The 20,963-nt window shown below is 55.2% G+C and overlaps 1 protein-coding gene across 1 annotated transcript in view; it reads right to left on the bottom strand.

Annotated features, from left to right (window-relative positions):
• Window positions 1–12,746, bottom strand: part of ITPK1 (inositol-tetrakisphosphate 1-kinase) — a 168,675-nt gene extending 155,929 nt beyond the window's left edge. Inside the window, exon 1 of the mRNA XM_027570780.2 lies at window positions 12,516–12,746. Within this exon, the coding sequence (XP_027426581.1) occupies window positions 12,516–12,610 (95 nt within the window). The 5' untranslated portion in view covers window positions 12,611–12,746. The remainder of the gene's footprint in view (window positions 1–12,515) is intronic.
• Between the last annotated feature and the right edge of the window lie 8,217 nt (window positions 12,747–20,963).

Raw genomic sequence — 20,963 nt, 5'->3', positions numbered from 1 at the left:
CTCTCAGGGGAGTCCCCCATCTGCTGCTGGTACAGAGGCACCCACAGCACTGCCCACGTCCCATATGGCTGCCTCCAGGAAGGACAGGCCTATCCACACCCCTACCCTTCCCAGGGGAGCTTCCGGAATCCAAAGAGCTGGTCCTTCAGCACTCCCAGCAAGGCTGGAGGAAAGATGGGAAAGACCACAGGGGTGGCTGGCCCAGATGGCCCAGGAAAGAACAGACCCTGCCTCACCCTCGCACATGACTCCCTGGAGGCCAAAGGCGGGCTGAGGGAAGGGGAGCATGTGTGGGCTCTGGAGCTGAGGCCCGAGCCCAGCCAGCCACACGGCCGCGTGCACCAACCTGCCAGGCCGGCACTCTGAGCTGTAACGTAAATCCTCATCTGCAAAGACGCCTTGTAGCTCAAAGGTTCTGGAAAATTACTCCCTCAAGATGCTGAACCTCTGTACCTCACCAGAGGACCTTTACTCTGCTGTGCCCTGCAGGTAGACACGATGGGTCTGATTACAGGTGAGGGGAGTGAGGGACGGCCCCCTTTTCCTTCAAAGATGGTCTCTGGCCCGGAGAAGGGAGGGGAAGTCTGCACGCTGAGCACCTCCTGTGCACAGGCACGAGGCCGACTCTTAACAAGGAGGAAATCGAGGCCCAGAGTGGGGCCAAAACGCACCTGGGGCCGCCCAGCCAGTTAAGAGGCCAAACCAGGGTTCAAATCCCACCACCAACCAAAACACACATTGTCCCTGGACGTCACCCGGAAGCACAGCCAGCCTCCCCAGCTGGGCAGCTATCAACTGAGTCAGCACTAAGTCTCCAGACGCTGGGCAAGCAGGCCTTCCGAACGAAACTGAAAGGGAAAAGGAGAAAAGCCGATGACCCAGGGCTCTGAGGATGAGCCGCTCGAAAACAGCATCAACCGAAGGAAAGCCATCCTCCCATCTTCTGGATCGTTTGCCGAAAGCAACAACGAACACCTGGCTTCATGCAGACGGCTGTTCAAATCCTACCCTGGGAGCAACCAGCTAGGAACCCCAGGAAGGCTCCCAGGCCCCTCCTTTGAGCCTCCGTGTCGGTATATGGACTGAGAGCCTTAACAGAGCAGATGGTACTTCGGGGCTGAGCGGCTCCTCCATCACTGAAGATCTCGGGCAGAGGCCGGTGTGCGCCTCTAGAGGACCCAACAGCGCCTCCCAAAACCCAGGAGCAGCCGGGCGGAAGCACCCTCCTCCCCGCAGGGGCACATCCCGATTTACAGACGGGCCTCCACGAGGCCCAGCGGCTCCAGCCTGGACCTTCCTCCCCTGCGCAGTGAGGAACCAGGCACCCGAACCTCCCTCAGCACAGCCCCCAGCTTGGCTGCGCCCCAGCAGTCAAGGTGCGGGCCGAGGGGCCTGGGGGGCAAATTCCTCAGGAAGCACAACTCCTTCCCGCCCGGGGCCCCAATGCCCTGCCCACACCTGCTCACAGAGAGGCAGGAACAGGCCCTCTGAGGGAATGGTCAGACTTCCCTTTCTTTTCAAGGACCCCGCAACAAATCTTTAAAAAAAGATTGAAGAATAAAATAAAATCTTTTCAGAAAAAAATATTAAAGAAAATAAACTTTAGTGTCAGCGAGGCCAGGTTCAAATCCAAGCTGCCCCTCTATTAGCTCTCCAACGTGGGGCTACATCTTCTTTCTGGGCCTTCATTTGCCCATCTGTAAGACGGGTGAGGTACAGGGGCGCCTGGGCGGCTCAGTTGGTTAAATGTCTGCCTTCGGCTCAGGTCATGATCCCAGGGTCCTGGGATGGAGCCCCACATTGGGCTCTCTGCCCCGTGAGAAGCCTGCTTCTCCCTCTCCCTCTGCCTGCCTCCCTCCTACTCATGCTCTCTCTGTGTCAAACGAATAAATAAAATCTTAAAAAAAAAAAAAAAAGATGGGTGAGGTGCAAAGGGGAAATTCCAACCAAAGGGAAACCAATGGGGGGGGGGTGCCTGGCTGGCTCAGGTGGTAGATAGAGCTAGAGCATTAAGACTCTTGATCTCGGGGTTGTGAGTTCAAGCCCCACGTTGGGCGTAGAGAGTACTTTAAAAAATAAATAAAATTTAAAAAATTTTTAAATAAAAAATAAGAGACCAGAGAGAAACCAACAGTCCCACAGCACTGAACATTCCTCACAAAAATGCCCAGGATCCTAAAGAAGGCAGGAGCCAGTCCTTTCAGGATGGGCACCTGGGACTCACACACACCACGTCCCACATGCCAATATGCTCATTCTCTCCTCTCCAAGGGTCCCTCACAGCCCTGGGAGAACAGAAGAGAACCCCACACAACCTACACTCCCTGTACCACCCTCCCCTCTTAGGGGCACAGCCCAGCAAACATTCCCTAGAAGGTCTGGGGCTGTCCCCGGGACCAGAGGGGACTCTGCAGGGCTCACGGTTCTATGGGTCCCTACAACCCAAGACTGGTCAGCAGGCAGCAAGCACTCAATAAATACAGGTCCGGTGGCTGCTTGAAGGAATGAAAGGGGTGCTTTTCAAAAAGAAGATGGCTGAGCCCACCCCAGACATTCCGGGGGAGGGAAGGCAGCCCAGGAACCGGCATGAGGAGCCCACGGTGGGGCCCAGATGTTTCCTCACCTCCACACCCCAGCCCTCCACTGCTGCATGGAAATAGGGTGGAAGGCAGAAATGAAAGCCAAACCCTCTGCACCCACCTACCCCCACCCCCGGGCCCTCTCCGGAAGCAGTGAGCAGGGAGGAAGGAGGCGTGTCCTCGTCACTGACATTGCAGGACCCCCACACCAGAAAAGGGTGGCAGGGAGGCCACCTGTCGGCCCCAGGCTGGGGGCTCCCACCGGAGATATGTCAGAGGCCCAAGGCCCCAGGTTGGACAGGCAGCAGGGCCAGGGCAGTGGCCTCCTGGGGAGAAGGGGGAATGCCATCATTCCTGACGCACCTGCCATGCTCACTAGCCCCAGAGGTGGCTGTATTAGGCCCACCTGACAGAGGCGCGGAGGCTCGGGGAGGCTTGTCCAGCCACCTACAGCTGGTTGGGCAAGTCTTGCGCTCCAAGTTTACTGCCCTCCCCACTGCCCACCACCTCTCTGGGCCCAGTAACTGTCCACAGAGAATGCTCAGAAAAGAACACCCTGATTTGCTTCTGAAATGGTTATCAATGCCAACCATCCCCGGATGCTACGCTCAAGATGGAGGCGAAGGCCACCAGGCAGGGGAGACACAGCATGGTTTCAGGAGTCAACTAGCCGCCAGGGTGAATCCCAGCTCTGCCACTCGCAGCCGGGTGACCAGGCAGGTCGTGTCACCTCTCCCCGGGCCTCAGCGTTCCCATCTGGCACACGGAGACACACCACCCACCTGGGAGGGCCGATTTCCTGACCCATGGTAGGTTCTCGCTCCGCTCTGACGTGAGCCACCGATTTGGGGATGGGGGTGGGGGACCATCACCACAGCCTTCCAGAAGCATGGAGGGCCACATGGACAAGCCCCAAGTCCCGGCTTCACGGCTCAGGCTCCAAGACCTCTGACGCGAAGCCAACAGGTGTGCGGGGGAAATCACAAAGTGGAGCCCCGTGGGCTAGGCCACGGCCCCCACTCCCAGCCCTGGCTGATGACCCGTGTGACATCCCCAGGACTGTCTCCTGTGCAAAAGCGAGCTCCTGCCCAGCCTCAGGACCCACCTGTAAGCCACTGCAAGCCAGCAGCCAGAGGCAAGAAAAGAGAAGAGAGGATTGCCCAACCTGAGCTCCCAGGACAGACTGGCCTGGGAACCTTTACATCCGGATGCCCTCCTGGAGAGGCCCCGTCCCCCAGGGACCACTTCTCGCCTGTTAAACTCGGCATTAAACATGCCTGACAGTTCTGGGGTGAGGCCCTAGTAACACACTTTGGAAAAGGACAATTTGCAAACACTGGCCTGGAGGAAGGTAAAGGTCTGTTAAAAAGAGCAAGCTAGGGTGGCTTCCCTCCCCCACCCCTAGCCCTCACCTTGAGGCCTCACCTGAGATTTGGGAAAGGGCAAAGGTCAGCTGGCCTAGGGCCTACCCACCAGGGCTGTAGGATTCCCACCCTCCCCCACCTGCAAGGCTCACAAGGGATCCTTCCAGAACACAAAGGCTAGACTGGGCCAGACCAGAAGGGAGCATGTAGCCTCCAGTCCCCAGCCCCCAGGGCCCCCAGAACATGGCTGCAGCCTCAGGTGGGAGACCCAGCCACCCACCTGGCCCCCCATCACACTGCCAGCGAACAAGGATACCAAAGACACTCTACTGCCTTCTTTGACCACCTGTCTGAAGTGGAAACCAGCCAGCCCCTCCCTAAACAGCTGCCCACGGTCCACAAGGAGCCCAGCGCTACAAAAGAGGCAGGCCAGGGCATGTGGCTTCTCCGCAGCAGACAACACCCACCCTGTAGCTCGTTCCGCTCCCAGAAGAAACGGCTCTCAGCCTCTTTGGTTTAAACGTGACCTCCGCAGAGAGGCCTCCTCTGACCACATGGTGCTAAAGTGGCTGCAGCCACCTCTGCCACGGCTCTCCCCCGTTCACAGGCTTCTTGGCACTAACTACACTGTGCGGCATTTAAGTGTGTCTGTGTGCTGACTGAACCCCAGCAAGCATGTGGGTGCCTGAGGACATGGACCAGCACGCAGCACCGGGCTGGCCGGGTGCCTGCCCCGGATATACTAAGTGGAAAAAAGAATGAAGGAATGAAGCCCAGGAGCCCCTCCCTGGCCTGGACTCGACTCCCCTCCATCTCCCCCCACCACAGGGTTTCCTTCCGGGCCCAGAACACTCCAGAGCCACCAGTGGCTTTTGGCTGAGCCACAGGGATGTGGAAAGGCTTCCAAAACCCACCAGTCAGTTCCTTCCTCCACTAAGAGAGACTCTTTTGGGCTCCTACTATGTGCACTGTCGGAAGCCCTGGTTTCAGCAGTGAACACAACTGCAGGTCTCCACCTCCCACCTCTATAAAACGGCTCTCAAAGACAATGAGCAATGAGCGCAAGTCCAGAGAGAGAGAACACACCCACTAGGGGCTGAAGATTCTGAGAGGGAAATCACAGGCACCTCTCAGAAGCTGTCTTTGGGAGGGCCCTCCACCTTACTGTGTGTCCTGAGTCCCCCTCCAGGGGCACTGATGGCTTAGCAGCAGGCTCTGCCAGGGGGCTGACCCACAGGGTGGGATAGCTTCTGGCCACCCAGGGTGGGCCAGGGACTTCCTCATAGGAGCGATTCTCAAATCCCCACAGGCAGTGACAGATCCACCCTCTGAGCCCTAAAAGCAGAGGAGGGAGAGCGAAGAGTCCCGGGAAGCTGTCACAATCCTCAGCCTGGCCCCATGACGATCCTACAGAAACCAGCCCTTGAGGCCCAGTTGGGGAAGCGCGGGCCACAGGGCAACCGCTCTCAGAGGGAGGCTTGCAGCAGGCAAGACAAAGCAGCGGGCGAACGGGGAATGGCCTGGCTGCTCCAAGAGGCACACTGGTGGTACCTCTGGGGGAAGGGGGGGCACACTGGTCTTGGAGCAAGCGAGCCCCACCACCATCTCGCCGTGTGACCTTGGAGATGCCACCCCCTCCCCCCGCCAGGCCTGGGTCTCCCTATTGGGAGTCCATCCCACATTCTCCCCCAAGCAAGGCCCCACATGCCCAGGCCAGTTCCCTGAGGGCCGGTGGAGGGGCGGAGGCTGGGGGACGCCTAATGCATACAGGAAGGGGAAGGAGCAGGTGTGCAGCTCCTGAGTGATGATGAATCTTACTTTTTAAAAAGGAGGTACCAGGGGCGCCTGGGTGACTCAGTCGGTTAAGCATCAGCCTTCGGCTCAGGTCATGATCCCAGGGTTCTGGGATCGAGCCCCGCCTCGGGCTCCCTGCTCCGCGGGGAGCCTGCTTCTCCCTCTCCCTCTGCCTGCCGCTCTGCCTACTTGTGCGCTCTATCTCTGTTAAATAAAAATAAAAATCCTTAAAAAAAACAAAATAAAATAAAAAGGAGGTAACAGAACATTCCTTGAAAAAGCTAGCTTACCAGCTGAATTCACAATACGAGTGGGAACAGAAACCCTATTTATTTGCAGCTGTTCAGGAATTGCATTCTTGAGGCCCTTCACTTAAGCCTTTACCGAACGCCCCAAGCCTGCCAGCCCACACAGGAGACCTGGTCAGCGGAGGCAGGACGGCCTGATGGTTAGGAACGGAGGTGCCAGCCCAGTGCCCAGGAGAGCCCAGCTCTACACCGGTGCCTGCCCGATGCAGTCAGCCCACAACGGGAATCAATCTCACCGTCCAAAGAGAAATGCAAATCTACAGTACCATCCCACCCATGCGTGTGGCCAAGGTCAAAACCCTCAGCCACGGGGCTGCACTGGGGAGGGTGCGGGTCACAGGCCCTCCCCTTTGCTGTCACTTCTGAGCAGCGCCATCTCTTTGCAAGCGGCTTCAGAACTCCCCAGAAAAAGTAAACCACCGTTGCCCTTTGACCCAGCACTCCCTCATCAAGCCATGACTCCCAGGCCACGGGGCAGGGCACTCGCTGACCCACTGTCTACAGCCAGAGGCAGAGGCCAACCAGCGGGGGAAGAAATGCGGTCTGTCCTGAGGAGAGCAGGACCACTCAGCCAGTAAAGAGACGAGGCAACTGACAGGGGTCCGCCTCCCGACACGGCAGAGACGTGCTATTTCTCTAAGACGCAGGGTTCCGTGAAATGAGCCACGGCCAGAACATGCGTGTGCCCGTCTGCACAGCACACCCGCAGAGAGAGGCTGTGGGGGGCTGTGGTCCCTGAGGGACGGGAACTCGGGGGCAAGGGAACGGACCGGGGCGCCCGGGTGGCTCAGTCATTCAGCGTCTCCTTCGGCTCAGGTCATGGTCCCGGGGTCCTGGGATCGAGCCCCAATTGGGCTCCCTGCTCCGCGGGAAGCCTGCTTCTCCCTCTCCCGCTCCCCCTGCTTGTGTTCCCTCTCTCGCTGTGTCTCTCTCTGTCAAATAAATAAATAAAATCTTTAAAAAAAAAAAAAAAAAGGAAACGGACTTTTTAATGCGTACTTGCAGTCCTCTGCTATTTTTTTAACATCTGCGTGGAGCAAGCATTCACAAAGATAAAGGAAACAATAGAAGTTAATAATAATCAGAACACAATCACTCCTGAAGACTCAGCATTTTCGGGAAACCCAGCACAAACTCCTCTTGAATCTGCAAACTTTAAAAAAGAAACGGAAGGCCCATCGCGCGTTAACAGATGATTTTCTCAAGTTCTCATGTGTTAAATAGGCGAGGGCAGGACCCCTGCCTCCTCCCAGGGCCCGTATGAAAGAACAGGACCGTCCCTGACATCCCCACAAAGCCCACACCCGGCAGAGTGGCCGGGCAGCACCCATTGTGGAGCTCGGGGTCCCTCACAAACGGCCCAGACCAAGAACACCGGATCTACAAATGCCAAAGATCCTGGAGTGGGGAGGCACCTGTGGGCCGAGGCGCACTCACCCACTCAAGGCCCGCCAGCCACTGGAGCGCCAGCTGGGGCGAGCACCGTGGACAGAGGCGCAGGCACGCACACGCCCAGCGTCCTGACTCCTTTCGTGCACTCAACCCTGAGCTTCGCAACTGTGAACATCCTCACTTTGCCTAGAGGAAACTGAGGCACAGAGGACCCAGGGTCACATAGGTGGTCTGTTGTGGAGCCAGGCTGGGGACCAACAGACGGCACTGTGCAGATGGACAGCTTCTCCCGCTGGAAGTCCAGCTTTCTCCCTTGGAGGCAGGGAGAAGCGTTTCTTTGCAAGTCTGAGTTAGGGACAGTCTCGGGGACACTGGGGCAAAGGGGACACAGTCAGTCCCTCTCCCACCCCTACGCCCCAAAATGGGGCTCACCCAGACATTAAGACAGAGAGCAATACCAACCCACAGACCTGCATCACTTCATCCTGGAAAAGAGGCTCCTTCCTCTCCCTAAGAATCTCCTGTAGGAATTCCCAGCCCAGAATGCTAAGCCATCCCAGCAGAAAGGGACCTTCGAGACGCCCCCTTTTAAAGGAAGGAACGTAGGATGAGGAGAGGGGAGGGCTGATGGCACCCAAGCCCACCCCGGCAGGCTTCCCAGGCCGGGTCACTGCGAACACCACACTCCCAGCTCCACGAGGGCAGGGCTCCGCCCTGCTGCCCCGGACCTGCTTGCCTCTCAGGCCAAGCCTCCAGAAGGTGTTCAGTAAACCTGAGACTCAGGATTCCGGGCCCAGTTCCATCTGAGGGAACTGGTGGGAAAGTCCACGACAAGATCGTAGTCTGAGATTGCTCCATAAACACTTTTCCTGCAGGCCTCGTCAGTCCTGCTGGCCTCCAAGGTTCTCTACGACGAGAACCTCACGGATGTTCTTCTGCTTTTGGAGGCTCTAGGAAACCCCAGCCTAACCTGGGCAGAGAAGAGACTTAACAAGGAAGCCATGTCCTCCAGTGAAGAGGCCTCGGGACTGGGCCCGGGAAAGCTGACGGGCTGTGAGGGTCTCTTCCATGCCCCAAGCCTCAGTGTCCCCAGCCCTCTGTTCCCTGGACTGCTGGGGACATGAAGTGAGACGAGGTGCCCAAAAGGACCGCATGACAAAGGCAGCTACCATAACAGTAAAGACGGACAGAGAGCCACCCACATCTCCCACCGAGATGCTTCAGGAAGCCCCGTGACTTTCCACCACCTCCCTCAGCACAGGTTCAGCCGCGGGACAGAAAAGGGTGAAAGGCCGAAGAAATGGAGAAGGAAGACGGAAAACACTAACAGAGGGAACAGAGGGGTGGGGGCCAGCCAGCATTTCCACACAAGACACTGTGGAGAACTTAAAAAATTAAAAATTTAAACCCCCCCCCAACATTTCCAGCCACCAGCTTGCTTTCTTTGCTTCCTCTGGGAAGTCCCTCCTGGGCATCTTGAAAAAGGCACAAGGAGAGGGTGTGAGGGAACTGCGAGGCTGCCCCAGTACTAGCAGAAGGGCAGGGAGGACGGTGGAGAAAAAGGGAACACAACCGGAGCCTCATCCACACCCCTGTCCCCCCTCACCGAGGAGACGACAGGATCAGACGGTACCACTAAACAAGCTGAGTCAGGGGCGCCTGGGTGGCTCAGCGGGTTAAGCGACTGCCTTCGGCTCAGGTCATGATCCTAGAGTCCCGGGATCGAGTCCCGCATCGGGCTCCCTGCTCAGCAGGGAGCCTGCTTCTCCCTCTGACCCTCCCCCCCTCATGTGCTCTCTCTCTCTCTCTCATTCTCGCTCTCGCAAATAAATAAATCTTTAAAAAAATAAAAAATAAATAAACAAGCTGAGTCAGAGGCCCATCTATTAACTAGTCAGAGAAGGACGTCCTATCAAGATGCCCCAGGGGTGTGAAGGGTGGCACCTCATGCCTACCAGACATATATCCTGGCAGGCCCACGTGCCAAACCCCTACCACCGCCAAAAACGTGCAATGCCCTCTGACAGAACAAGGCATTACACACTTGCTAAGGGCACGGCTCAGCTGTGCAAGGAAATCGTGTCTCCAGGGGGCGCCTGGGTGGCTCAGCTGGTTGAGTGTCTGCCTTCGGCTTGGGTCATGATCCCAGGGTCCTGGGATCGAGCCCCACGTAGGGCTCCCTGCTAAGTGGAGAGCCTGCTTCTCCCTTTGCCCCTCCCCGCCACTCGTGCTCATGCTCGCTCTCTCTCTCTCTTGCTCATTTTTGCTCTATCTCAAAAAAGAAAAACTAAAAAAAAGAAAACTGTCCCCGGGACAACAGGGCAGCAGCTGGACCCCTGTGAAGGTAAGCGCATACCCAAGTAGAAAGGGCTTTCTGTGGGGGTCTCCGGGTCACCAGGTTGGGCCCGTTCTGTAAGTTCAACAAAAGTAACAGAAGTATGGAACCTGCCCCTCTCATGCCTGTCTCCCTATCCGCACAACAAAGGAGCTGGATGACATGATCCCCAACATCCCTTCCTGTTCTAAGATTTTTACAAGGCCTGACATTCAACTAAACAACTCATCTCGTCCATTCAGGCCATCCTTTCTAGCGCTGACACTGCCCTAAACATTCAGAGCAGAGCTTCATATCATTTTCAAACATTTCTGGACTTTCTCATCAGAGAAAGTCACGGGCAATTCATCATCCATCAAAACAGGAGCGTTGCATCCCCAGATTGTGAATGTCGAAAACAGGACAATGTCACCTCTTGAGCCACTAAAAATCACACCAGCATTCCTACCAAACACAAGAACAGCAAAGGGCCCTGGCCATCCTGTCAAGGGAGCTTTCTGCACCCAGTCTAGAAATGAGGCCACCAGGGGGCGCTGCCCTGAAAGTAATAAAAGAAGAAAAACTCTTTCTTGGTGTTTTCTTTTCCTTAAGCTTAAGCAACAAAATATCTAGAGCTTCTCTAATGAAAACACAAGTGGGGCTTCCTGAGGTTCTAGAATGGCCCAGATGCTTTCTGTCTTCTCTTTGAGGCCAATGTTCTGGCCAGAAGTAGGTATCCAGACCGAGGGCAACAACCTTTTCCGAGAAATTAACCCTCCATGCCTGATTTCCCCCACAATGGTTGATTTCAGGGCTTGCCGTGAACGCCCCTCCCGCCCCTCTTAAAGGCAAGGGGAGTCCATGTGGAGGGAGAGGCAATCTGCAAATCCGGCAGCAGGACCCAGCCCCGAGTCTGAGCTGGAACTGTTTTGCAAGAGGCTCCTAATTAACGAGCAAAACATACCAGCCAGATGACAAGCCTCATGCTTTAGCTGCAGACACAGGATGACACAAATACAGACAGACCTCAGTAGAGAAGGGTGCAAGGTGTTAAGTGGGATTTCCCAGGACTCAGATGACTGCAGGAGGACTTGAGGACCTCACACCAGCATGGGGCTTCAAAGATATGTCAAAGGGGCTTCTCCACATGTCTCCTGTGTCTAGAGCACTTTTTCCATCAGTGTGTGTGTGTGTGTGTGTGTGTGTGTGTATCTTGCAGTGCCACGTTCAAGCACCCTTGTGTGTGTGTGTGTGTGTGTGTGTGTGTATCTTGCAGTGCCACGTTCAAGCATCCTTTTTTAAGGTTCTGAAGTCCTCGGACCCATTTTCAAAGTTCTAGCCTGTGAGTTCCTCCTGATTTCCCGATCTCCTTCTGAATTCCCGGGCTGCTTGGCATGCCCTACCGACCATGAAGAAAAAGCTTGCTTTCTCCTGAGGAAGCCAGCCTGAGAAATGGCAGCCAAACTCCATCCCCAGGCCAAAGGATGCAGAAGGCTGTTTGATAGAAGGTTTGCCCCTCTGGCTGCAGAGACAAGACGCCTGGAGGGTCCACCCAGGGCAGAGCAACAGGCCCTCGGGATAGGCACAAGGGGCACGGGGGTGCCACAGGCTGGCAGGTGACCAGCTCAGACCCACCACTTGCTCCGCACTAGGAGATAAGGAAACCCAACTGTTCGATTCTGCAACATGTCTGGGGACCCAACAGCGACAAAAGTGCAAGTAGAACACAATTTCAAGAATCCAATCTACCAAGCGGAGACACTGCAAAACAAAAGGATTCCACCTAGACTTTGCAAAAGGCTTGGGGAGCCAGATTCTCTTAGGCTTTCCGTAAGAACAGGATTCACCTAACAGCTTCCCAGAGGTAAAGGCACAGTCCTAGAGCAAGGTGAGGTATACCTGACCCAAGACTGGATACTTCCGTAATAGACTAGGAATGTGATCTTATTAAAACACCGTGAATCTCCACCATTGAGCACCAGCATGGAGGGGGGGAGGTACTGGGGGGGGGGGGGCGTCAGGCAGAGGAAAGCCATTCTACACCACATATATTTATCCCACCTCCTCTGCACCAGCCACTCCCTAGCTGTGGGACCCCAGGCGGGGGGAGGGGGGACCCCAGGCGGGGGGAGGGGGGACCCCACGTCTCTGCAGATCGCTCCCCCTTCTCAGACACGTGGCCCAGAATCACCACCCGGGTCAATTCTCAAGGCTGGTGCGAGGCTCTAATGAGACAGCAAATCACCACATACATGCCAAGTATTGCTACTCGCCGCACACAGGTTTAACCCGGTGACATGCAATGACAGCTTCAAGGGCTGCACACGCGGGGCACACAGTAGGTGGTCCGCAAACACACAAACAGCGGTGCCCTTCTCCACGAAGGGAACGAAGGAAGAAAAACATTCCAGTCCAAAAGTAACCTCCAGCCACAGGCAGACAGCGTGGACTCCCCGACTTCCCAGGTCCCTCTGCCACCTTTAGCAGCGCCCCCAACGCGCTCTGGGCAGCTGGGGGCTTCCCCACCGGGGGTCACAGTACACCTGAGAGCCCCGGTCCGTGCCACACCGCCCATCCCGGCCGCCGCTCCCCTCGAGCACAGCCGGCGGCCACCACAACCACCTGGCCGCTCGAGCTCAAGGTCCCCGCGCACCGCTCCTTCCCGAACGCTCCAGCCTCCCAAAGCAGCCTCTGGGGTTGCACCGGGCTCGGGCCGGGGCGCGGGGGGGGGATCCCCGGGCGCCGGGGCCCCGTCCCTCCTTACCTGCACAGCTCGGCGAAGGCCTGGAAATTCAGCTTTTTGATTTTCTTCTCGCTCAGCCAGTAGCCAACTCTCTTCCCTTTCAGAAAGGTCTGCATCTTCCTCCTCGGGCGGGGAGCTCGGGTCCGGAGGAAATCGCCCACAGGCCGAGTGTGGCGGCCCGGCGCGCGCCGCGAGCGTGCGGGCACCTCCTCCGGCGGCGGGGACGCGGAACGGGGCTCGGGGCGCGCAGTCCTGCCGGGAGGGGCGGGCCGGGGCGGGCGCCCGGGCGGAGGGAGCGGCGCTCAGCGCGGCGTGCCACTGGCTGCCGCCGCCGCCCACGCCCCCGCCGCCCGCGGGGCTCGCCGGCGCGCCAGATCGCCAGCGCCGGGCCGGGGCCGCAGCGGGCCTGGGAGCCCAGGGGCCGCGCCGCACGCCCCCCGGCGGCCGCGGCGGCGCAGGCCCGGCCCCCCACCCCCACCCCCCACCCCCACCCCCACCCCCACCCCCACCCCCACCCCCCGCGCCCCTTAAGGCTCCTCCTCCCCCCCCTCCCGCCCGCGCCCGCGGGCCCAGACTCCGATCCCCGGGCGGCGCCGTCGGCCGCCGTGAGCCGGGCGCGTGCCCTTACCGGCGCGCTCGGACCCCGGCGGGGCGCACGCGGCCGCCCGCGCCCCCCCCAACCTGCCCCGACCCGCCTTCCTCACCCGCCGCCGCCGCCGCCGTCTCCTCGTTCTCGTCCCCGCGCGCAGCGCGCGCACCCGCCGAACCCGCCGCCGCCGCCGCCGCCGCTGCTGCGCTGACCCGGCCGGCCGGCCCGCTGGACCCCGCCGGGGCGGAGGAAGCGCCGCAGCGCCGGCCGCCAGGGGGCAGCGTCGCTCGCCGCCTCTTAAAGGCGCCGCGCCCTCCCGGCCTGGCTGTTTTGCGGCTTGTTTGCGTCGGGGCTCGGGCGGGTGAGCTTCGGGACGGAGGGCGCGGGACTGGGTGTAGGGCGGCCATTGCCAAGGGGTTGTTGCTCTTTAGAGAGGCAAAAGGAGTCATGCTGTGGGCGTTTTCTGCTTGTCCTCTGGGAGTTTCTTAAATCAAAAGCATCTCTGTACCCCCAGCAGTGTTCAGCGCCCCCCCCCCACCCTGGGTAATTCCCTGGAACTGCAGCGAGGGGCGGATACGGACATTCAATGAGATCATCTGTCTTCCCTTGAGGAGACAGACCCCTGCCCAGGATGGGGTGGGGGGATGCTCCCTGGGGTGGTGATCTGAACACCCAGGGTCTTCTCAGACTTAGGATGTTGACTCCTCTCGGTCCCCTTCAACTGAGTGGGGACGGGGCGGGAACTAGAAGCATCTAAAATGAGGGTGGAACACTCCCAGGAGACCCATTGCTTTCGGAGTGCAAGCCGGCGGTAGCTTCAGTGCCTTTGATTCACTAAACCCTGCCCTGCCCTGCCCTGCCCTGCCCTGCCCTGTGGGGCAGTTGGGGAGCGTCCAGCCTTCAGAGAGCTCCGGGTTTGGGAGGAGAAGACATCTCTCCTCAGGCTCAGGCAGGAAAAAATGAATGAGGGGGCGGGGCTCAAAAGTTTCAGGGGAGACATTTAAGCTGGCCTTGGAAAATAAGGAAGATTTTGGTAGGCCTAAGAAGGGAGAATAGCTAGAACCGAGGTAGGGAGAAAGAACCAAGTTGTTAGGAATGGCGGACTCTCCTTGACCAAACTTGGGCTCATGCTTTAAGGCCCAGACCTAGGGGCCTGCCTTCTTCCCCTAATTACAACCCCCCCCCCCCCCCCCCCCCCCGCTTCCAGCTGGTCTTCCAAGTTGCAACTAGGAGAGGCTTGTCCACATTGGGACTTCGGGAGTGATCACACGTGACCACTACCTGCACCGCCCACCTTGCCTGCGCACTCGCTGTGTGACCTTGCAGTCCCCTGGGCCTCTCTGGGCCTCCAGGGCTCCATCTTACGTCAAGAGATAAAACCTGCTTCATGAGAGCACTTGAAACTGCAACAGTGCAGTGGCTGTGAGTCTAAAATGTGTGATTTTGTGGGGCGTGGGGAGACAGAGACATGCTGAAAGACCTGGCCTGGGGGTCCTGGTTCAGCTCCCCTTGGTTCGGGCAAGGGGCCCAAGCTCCCCACCATAGCCCTCTGAGTTTCAAGGTGGGGAAAGACATGCTTGCCTTTAAAGACTGCAGTGAGGATGAGAACAGGGCGATGGGCTGGTCCTCGGCAGGCCTTCAGAAATGGTGCTTCGTACCGACTCATCCAAGGACTCAACTTGAGGCCCAGTTAAGAGCCCGTAGGTACATAATGGCTTCTTACAAACTCTAGCTCTGTGATTTGCCCCAAAAGTTAAGAGCCACTAATTAGCGCATCTTGCTTTCTTATTCATGAAGAAGTGGGCCCAGAGAGGGAAGGGGATTTGCCCCAGGTCACTGAGCCAGTAAGTGGGAAAGCTGGGCCCAGCAATGCAGGGCCAAGGGGACGCCCCCCTCACCTCAGCTCACTGTCCTTCTGGAGGTAGGAGGGTGAGGGCGACAGGTTCTGAGAAGTGGATCACTGCCAGAGGGATCGCCGGGTCCTCCCTGTGCGCTGGCGGGACCAGAGGGCCACCCACATTTCTCTGGACCCCCGGGCAGGCACTGGCCTCAATCCTCTCCATTAAGAATGGGAACTTCGGGCGCCTGGGTGGCTCCGTCGGTTGGGCGACTGCCTTCGGCTCAGGTCATGATCCTGGAGTCCCAGGATCGAGTCCCGCATCGGGCTCCCTGCTCGGCGGGGAGTCTGCTTCTCCCTCTGACTCTCTTCCCTCTCGTGCTCTCTCTCTCTCTCATTCTCTCTCTCTCAAATAAATGAATAAAATCTTTAAAAAAAAATCTTTAAGAATGGAAACTTCTATGGTTTTTATCTGTTTTAAGTTCTTGGTCATCCCATGGAAGGGTGGGGCTCTAGGGCTAGAACCATCCTGCAGAGCTGTCGCACTTGGACCAAAGGAGTGAACTATTTCGCCTATCCCCTTCCAGCCCAATTGATCAGTCTTTGGCTGTGAACTGACCCCAGGGAGGGGCATGACCTTGGGGCAAATATTTCTCAATTTACTACTTCCTTCACCTCTTTGAGAAACCACAAAGCCTATCAACCCTTCCCTCCTTGTCTGTCTCCTGTACTCCCAGCTAGTCCGTTCTCCACTCTTCAGCCAGAACAGGATTCAGAAAGCAAATCCACCGTACTTGAAATAAAGCCAAAAGTCCTTGATAAGACTACTGCCTCCCAGCCTCATCTCCCACCAAGTGCCCCTCACCCTGCCCCCACCATCCTAGCCTCTGTGATGTCTGTTGTCCCTAGGGCCCTTACATTCAGTCCATTTTTCTGGTATGTTCTTCCCTCTTTTTGCTTATTAACTCATCCACCAGCTCCCAGCCCAGGGGTCCCTTGCTGGCCTCTCAACCATCTAATTCCCTACACCTTCAATGACCAGGATGCTAATCACACTTGGACTCTTACTTGACTAACGTTTGTCCACCACTAACCGTGAGCCCCTCGAGGGCAGGAACTGTGTTTTTGTCTTCTCACCACTGTATGCATCTGATAACACAAGAGTATATCCTACTGGCTGAGAGTCTGGGTTTTGTTTGGATTCAGATGAAGCCAAATTGCTTCTAACAGTGCCTTGCACAGAAGTGTTCACAAAAGTGATCAATAGGGGAGCCTGGGTGGCTCAGTCAGTTAAGCGGCTGACCAGCTCCAGTCATGATCCCAGGGTCCTGGGATTGAACCCCACGTGGGGCTCCCTGCTCAGCGTCTGCTTCTCCCTCTGCCTCTCCCCCTGTTCATGTGCACAGTCTTTCTCTCGCAGATAAATAAATAAATAAATAAGTGATAGGATAAATTAGTGAGGTTAGTCCCCCCAGGCGGTCCCCGACCTCTCTTGAGGTAAGAGGCAAAAGTGGGAAAACTCCAGAACCGGAACCTAAAGACACCTACATTCTCCCTGGGAGGCAGATGGACCATTAAGGGATTAAATGGTCTATTGTGTGTCCATGGCCTGGGGCCATCTGGGAGAGGATTATTCCAAAGCTCAAAGAGGAGCTGCAGTAGAGGGAGGGCCTTGGGGAGGAAGGGAACTGCCAAGAGGTATAAGTCGGCCACCTGGGAAACCCCCCTCATCCCAGTCCTTTCTCCGGGGGGAGACGCAGGCTTTGGGAGGTGAGACAGTGAAGTGATTTGAGACTTCAGCTCTAGGATACGGCTGATGCATTGAGCAATCTTCTTAACCTCTCTGAGCCTGGTGTACCTCATCTGAGAACCGTAAGATGGTATCTATTAGGGGCGCCTGGGTGGCTCAGTCGTGAAGCGTCTGCCTTCGGCTCAGGTCATGATCCCAGGGTCCTGGGATCGAGCCCCGCATCAGGTTCCCTGCTCCGCGGGAAGCCTGCTTCTCCCTCTCCCACTCCCCCTGCTTGTATTCCCTCTCTCGCTGTGTCTCTCTCCGTCAAATAAATAAATAAAGTCTGTTAAAAAAAATAGTTTAAAAGATGGTATCTATTAGTAGGAGACTGGTTAAGAAAGGCCTGGTTATACCCATTCTGTACCCGTTTGGCACAAGTAATTAAATAAGTTAGTTCAAGATGCAGCCAGCCTGGTGTGATCATTTATTATCTGTGACTGTGGGCAAATTAATAAATCTGAGCCTCAGTTTTATAATCTATTAAAATGGGAAACCAGGGCCCCTGGGTGGCTCAGTTGGTTAAGCGACTGCCTTCGGCTCAGGTCATGATCCTGGAGTCCCGGGATCGAGTCCCGCATCGGGCTCCCTGCTCGGCAGGGAGTCTGCTTCTCCCTCTGACCCTCTTCCCTCTCGTGCTTTCTATCTCTCATTCTCTCTCTCTCTAACAAATAAATAAAATCTTTAAAAAAAAAAATTGGGAAACCAAAGATAAATAATTTTAAAATAAAATAAAGGGTGCCTGGGTGGCTCAGTTGGTTAAGCGTTGACTGTGGGTTCAGGTCAGGATCTCAGTGTTGTGAGATCAAGCCCCCTATCTGGCTCGGTGCTCAGCGGGGAGTCTGCTTGAGATTCTCTCCCTCTGCCCCTCCCCCCATACATGCATGCTCGCGCGCGGGCGCGCGCCCTCTCTCTCTCTCTCTCTCTCTCATAAATAAAACCTTTAAAAATAAATGAGAGGGACGAGTTCAACCCCCACCTTGGGTGTGGAACCTACTTAATTAAAATCATCATCATCATGAAATAGAGTAATAGCAGTTCATTCATTCATTCACTAAATATTTATTAAGCACCTACTGTGTGTCAGGCGCTATTCTAGACACTAGGGATACCAGAGTGATAAAAACTGCAAAATCTCTATCCTCACGGAGCTTATATTCTCCTGAGGTGGACAAAGAATATGCAAAATAAGTAAATAAATTGTGTAGTATATTGCACAAGTGATGCATGCTACGGACAAACAATAAGTCATGCTCAGGGAGACAGGAAATGGTGGATTGTGATCTTAACTGAGTGGCCATCCCACTGGAAGGCAATACTTGAGCAAAAACGTGACAAAGGTGAGCAGCCAAGTGGTGCAGATATCTGGGGTAAGGGCTCTCAGGTAGAGGAACAGCAAATGCCCTAACATAGGCTCGGGCCTGGGTGTTGACAAGGGACAGTCGGGAGGCCAGTTTGGCTGGAGGAAAATGAACAAAGGACTAGAACAAAGGGGTAAGAGGAAAACCCAGAGAGAGACCAGCCAAATCACTCAGGGCTCCCGGGCCACACCATGTGGGCCGACTACTCCAAACAAGACAATTCCTTGAAGGAGCACAGGACCTTGTCTGGTTCCCCCGGGACGCTGCTGTGTGAGGCAGTAAGGATGGCGGGGAGAGAGACCAGTTAAGATTCATTTGCAGGGCGCCTGGGTGGCTCAATCGTTAAGCGTCTGCCTTCAGCTCAGGTCATGATCCCAGGGTCCTAGGATGGAGTCCCACATTGGGCTCCCTGCTGAGCGAGGAGCCTGCTTCTCCCTCTCTGTCTGCTGCTCCCCGCTTCTTGTGCTCGCTCTCTGTCAAATAAATAAATAAAATCTTTAAAAAAAAAAAAGATTCATTTGCAATACTCTAGACAGGGAAGGATGGTGGCTCAGACCCGGGCGGTAGCAGTGGAGGTGGTAAGGAGTGGTCACTTTCCAGATATCGCTTGAAGGAAGAGTCAGTGGGATTTGCTGGGAAGTGGAATATGGAGCTGAGCGCAAGAGAGAAATCAAGGGGGCGCCTGGGTGGCTCAGTTGGTTAAGCGACTGCCTTCGGCTCAGGTCATGATCCTGGAGTCCCGGGATCGAGTCCCGCATCGGGCTCCCTGCTCAGCAGGGAGTCTGCTTCTCCCTCTGACCCTCTTCCTTCTCGTGCTTTCTATCTCTCATTCTCTCTCTCAAATAAATAAATAAAATCTTTAAAACAAAATTTAAAAAAAAAAGAGAGAGAGAAATCAAGGATGTCTGCGGTTTCTGGCCTGGGCACCCGGAAAAAAAATGGAGCTGCCAACAATTGAAATGGGGAAGACAGCAAGAGGCGAGGGATTGGGGATTACGTCAGGAGTCCTGTTTTGAACAGTTTAGGTTTGAGACATCTGTCTGACATCTGAGGGACGTCAAATAGGCCAACTGATAAGGTTCAGGGGCATGACTCAAGCTAGAGATATAAAATCAGGAGTTGTCAGCACAGAGTTGGTACTGAAAACCATGAGCCTGGGTGAGGGCAGCAAGGGTGTGAGTGTAGGTAGAGAAAAGTTCAAGGATGGGCCTCAGGGGTATGACAGTGTTCAGGACTCTCCTGATTCCTGGGAGCCACATGAGAGATGTGCTCAAGGAGGAAAGAGCATCAGCAGGTGGCACAATGGAAAGACCTGACAGTGGGAGATCACTGGTGGCCTTCATACAACTTAAGTATGGAAGAGTCTCTCAGATATGTTAAATCAAAAACAAAACGAAACAAGCATAATTCAGTATAGATGGTAGGCCACCACCGAGTACAACAGTAGGGGACCACACATTCATATGTATGTTTGTGTGGAGAGAGAATGTCTTGTTTCTGAAGGTGCACAAGAAACCATTAACAGTGGTTGCCTTTGGGGAGAGGAACTGGGAGAACAAGGTCCCAGCCGTGAGAGAGGTCTCGTATTACATTGCATATTTGTTTGGCAATCAAGGTATTTTTCATCAAACATGTATTACTTTTCCAATTAAAAAATAGTTACAGTCGTTAAGCGTCTGCCTTCGGCTCAGGTCATGATCCCAGGGTCCTGGGATCGAGCCCCGCATCGGGCTCCCTGCTCGGCGGGAAGCCTGCTTCCCCCTCTCCCACTCCCCCTGCTTGTGTTCCCTCTCTCGCTGTCTCTCTCTCTCTTTCTCTCTCTCGCTGTCAGGTAAATAAATAAATAAAATCTTTTAAAAATAAATAAATAAATAATAGTTACAAAAAGGAAAGTCACATGACTATGATGAAATGTGAAAATATATAAAGAGGGGCGCCTGGGTGGCTCAGTTGGTTAAGCGACTGCCTTCGGCTCAGGTCATGATCTTGGAGTCCTGGGATCGAGTCCCGCATCGGGCTCCCTGCTCAGCGGGGAGTCTGCTTCTCCCTCTGACCCTCTTCCCTCTTGTGCTCTCTATCTCTCATCTCTCTCTATCAAATAAATAAATAAAATCTTTAAAAAGAAAATATATAAAGGGCTGGCACATGGCAGATTTCCAGTAAAGGTCCATTCCCTGTTGAAAATAAATGTCCTCCTGTGGGTTGGCTTGACCTTCACCAAGCTGAAAATGAATCAGAATTATCTTCCAGTATGCATTTTTTTTAGTGAATTTTTTTTCTTAAGATTTTATTTATTTATTAGAGAGAGAGAGAGAGAGCACGAGAGCAGGAACACAAGCAGGGGGAGTGGGAGAGGGAGAAGCAGGCTTCCCGCGGAGCCGGGAGCCCAGTGCGGGGCTCGATCCCAGGATTCTGGGATCATGACCTGAGCCGAAGGCAGATGCTTAACGACTGAGCCACCCAGGCGCCCAGTATGCATCTTTTTTAAAATAACATTTTCTAATAGAACCATGTTAGCATTAGCATACTTTAAAACATATAAAATATGGGGTGCCTGGGTGGCTCAGTCGGTTAAGTGACTTGACCTCAGCTCAGGTCTTGATCTCAGGGTCGTGAGTTCAAGCCCCGCAGTGGGCTCCATGCTGGGTGGGAAGACTACTTTTAAAAAAATTAGAAAATAAATTAAAAATAAATAAATAAAATTTTATATTTTATATTTTATTTTTTTTTAATTTTTTATTGTTATGTTAATCACCATATATTACATAATTTGTTTTGGTGTAGTGTTCCATGATTCATTGTTTGTTCATAACACCCAGTGCTCCACGCAGAACGTGCCCTCCTCAATACCCATCACCAGGCTAACCCATCCCCCACCCACATTTTATTTTTT

Source organism: Zalophus californianus, chromosome 6, assembly GCF_009762305.2.
Source record: "Zalophus californianus isolate mZalCal1 chromosome 6, mZalCal1.pri.v2, whole genome shotgun sequence".
NCBI lineage: Eukaryota > Metazoa > Chordata > Mammalia > Carnivora > Otariidae > Zalophus > Zalophus californianus.
Note: the sequence above shows the minus strand (reverse complement) of the source record. Positions and strands in the feature narration are given on the sequence as shown.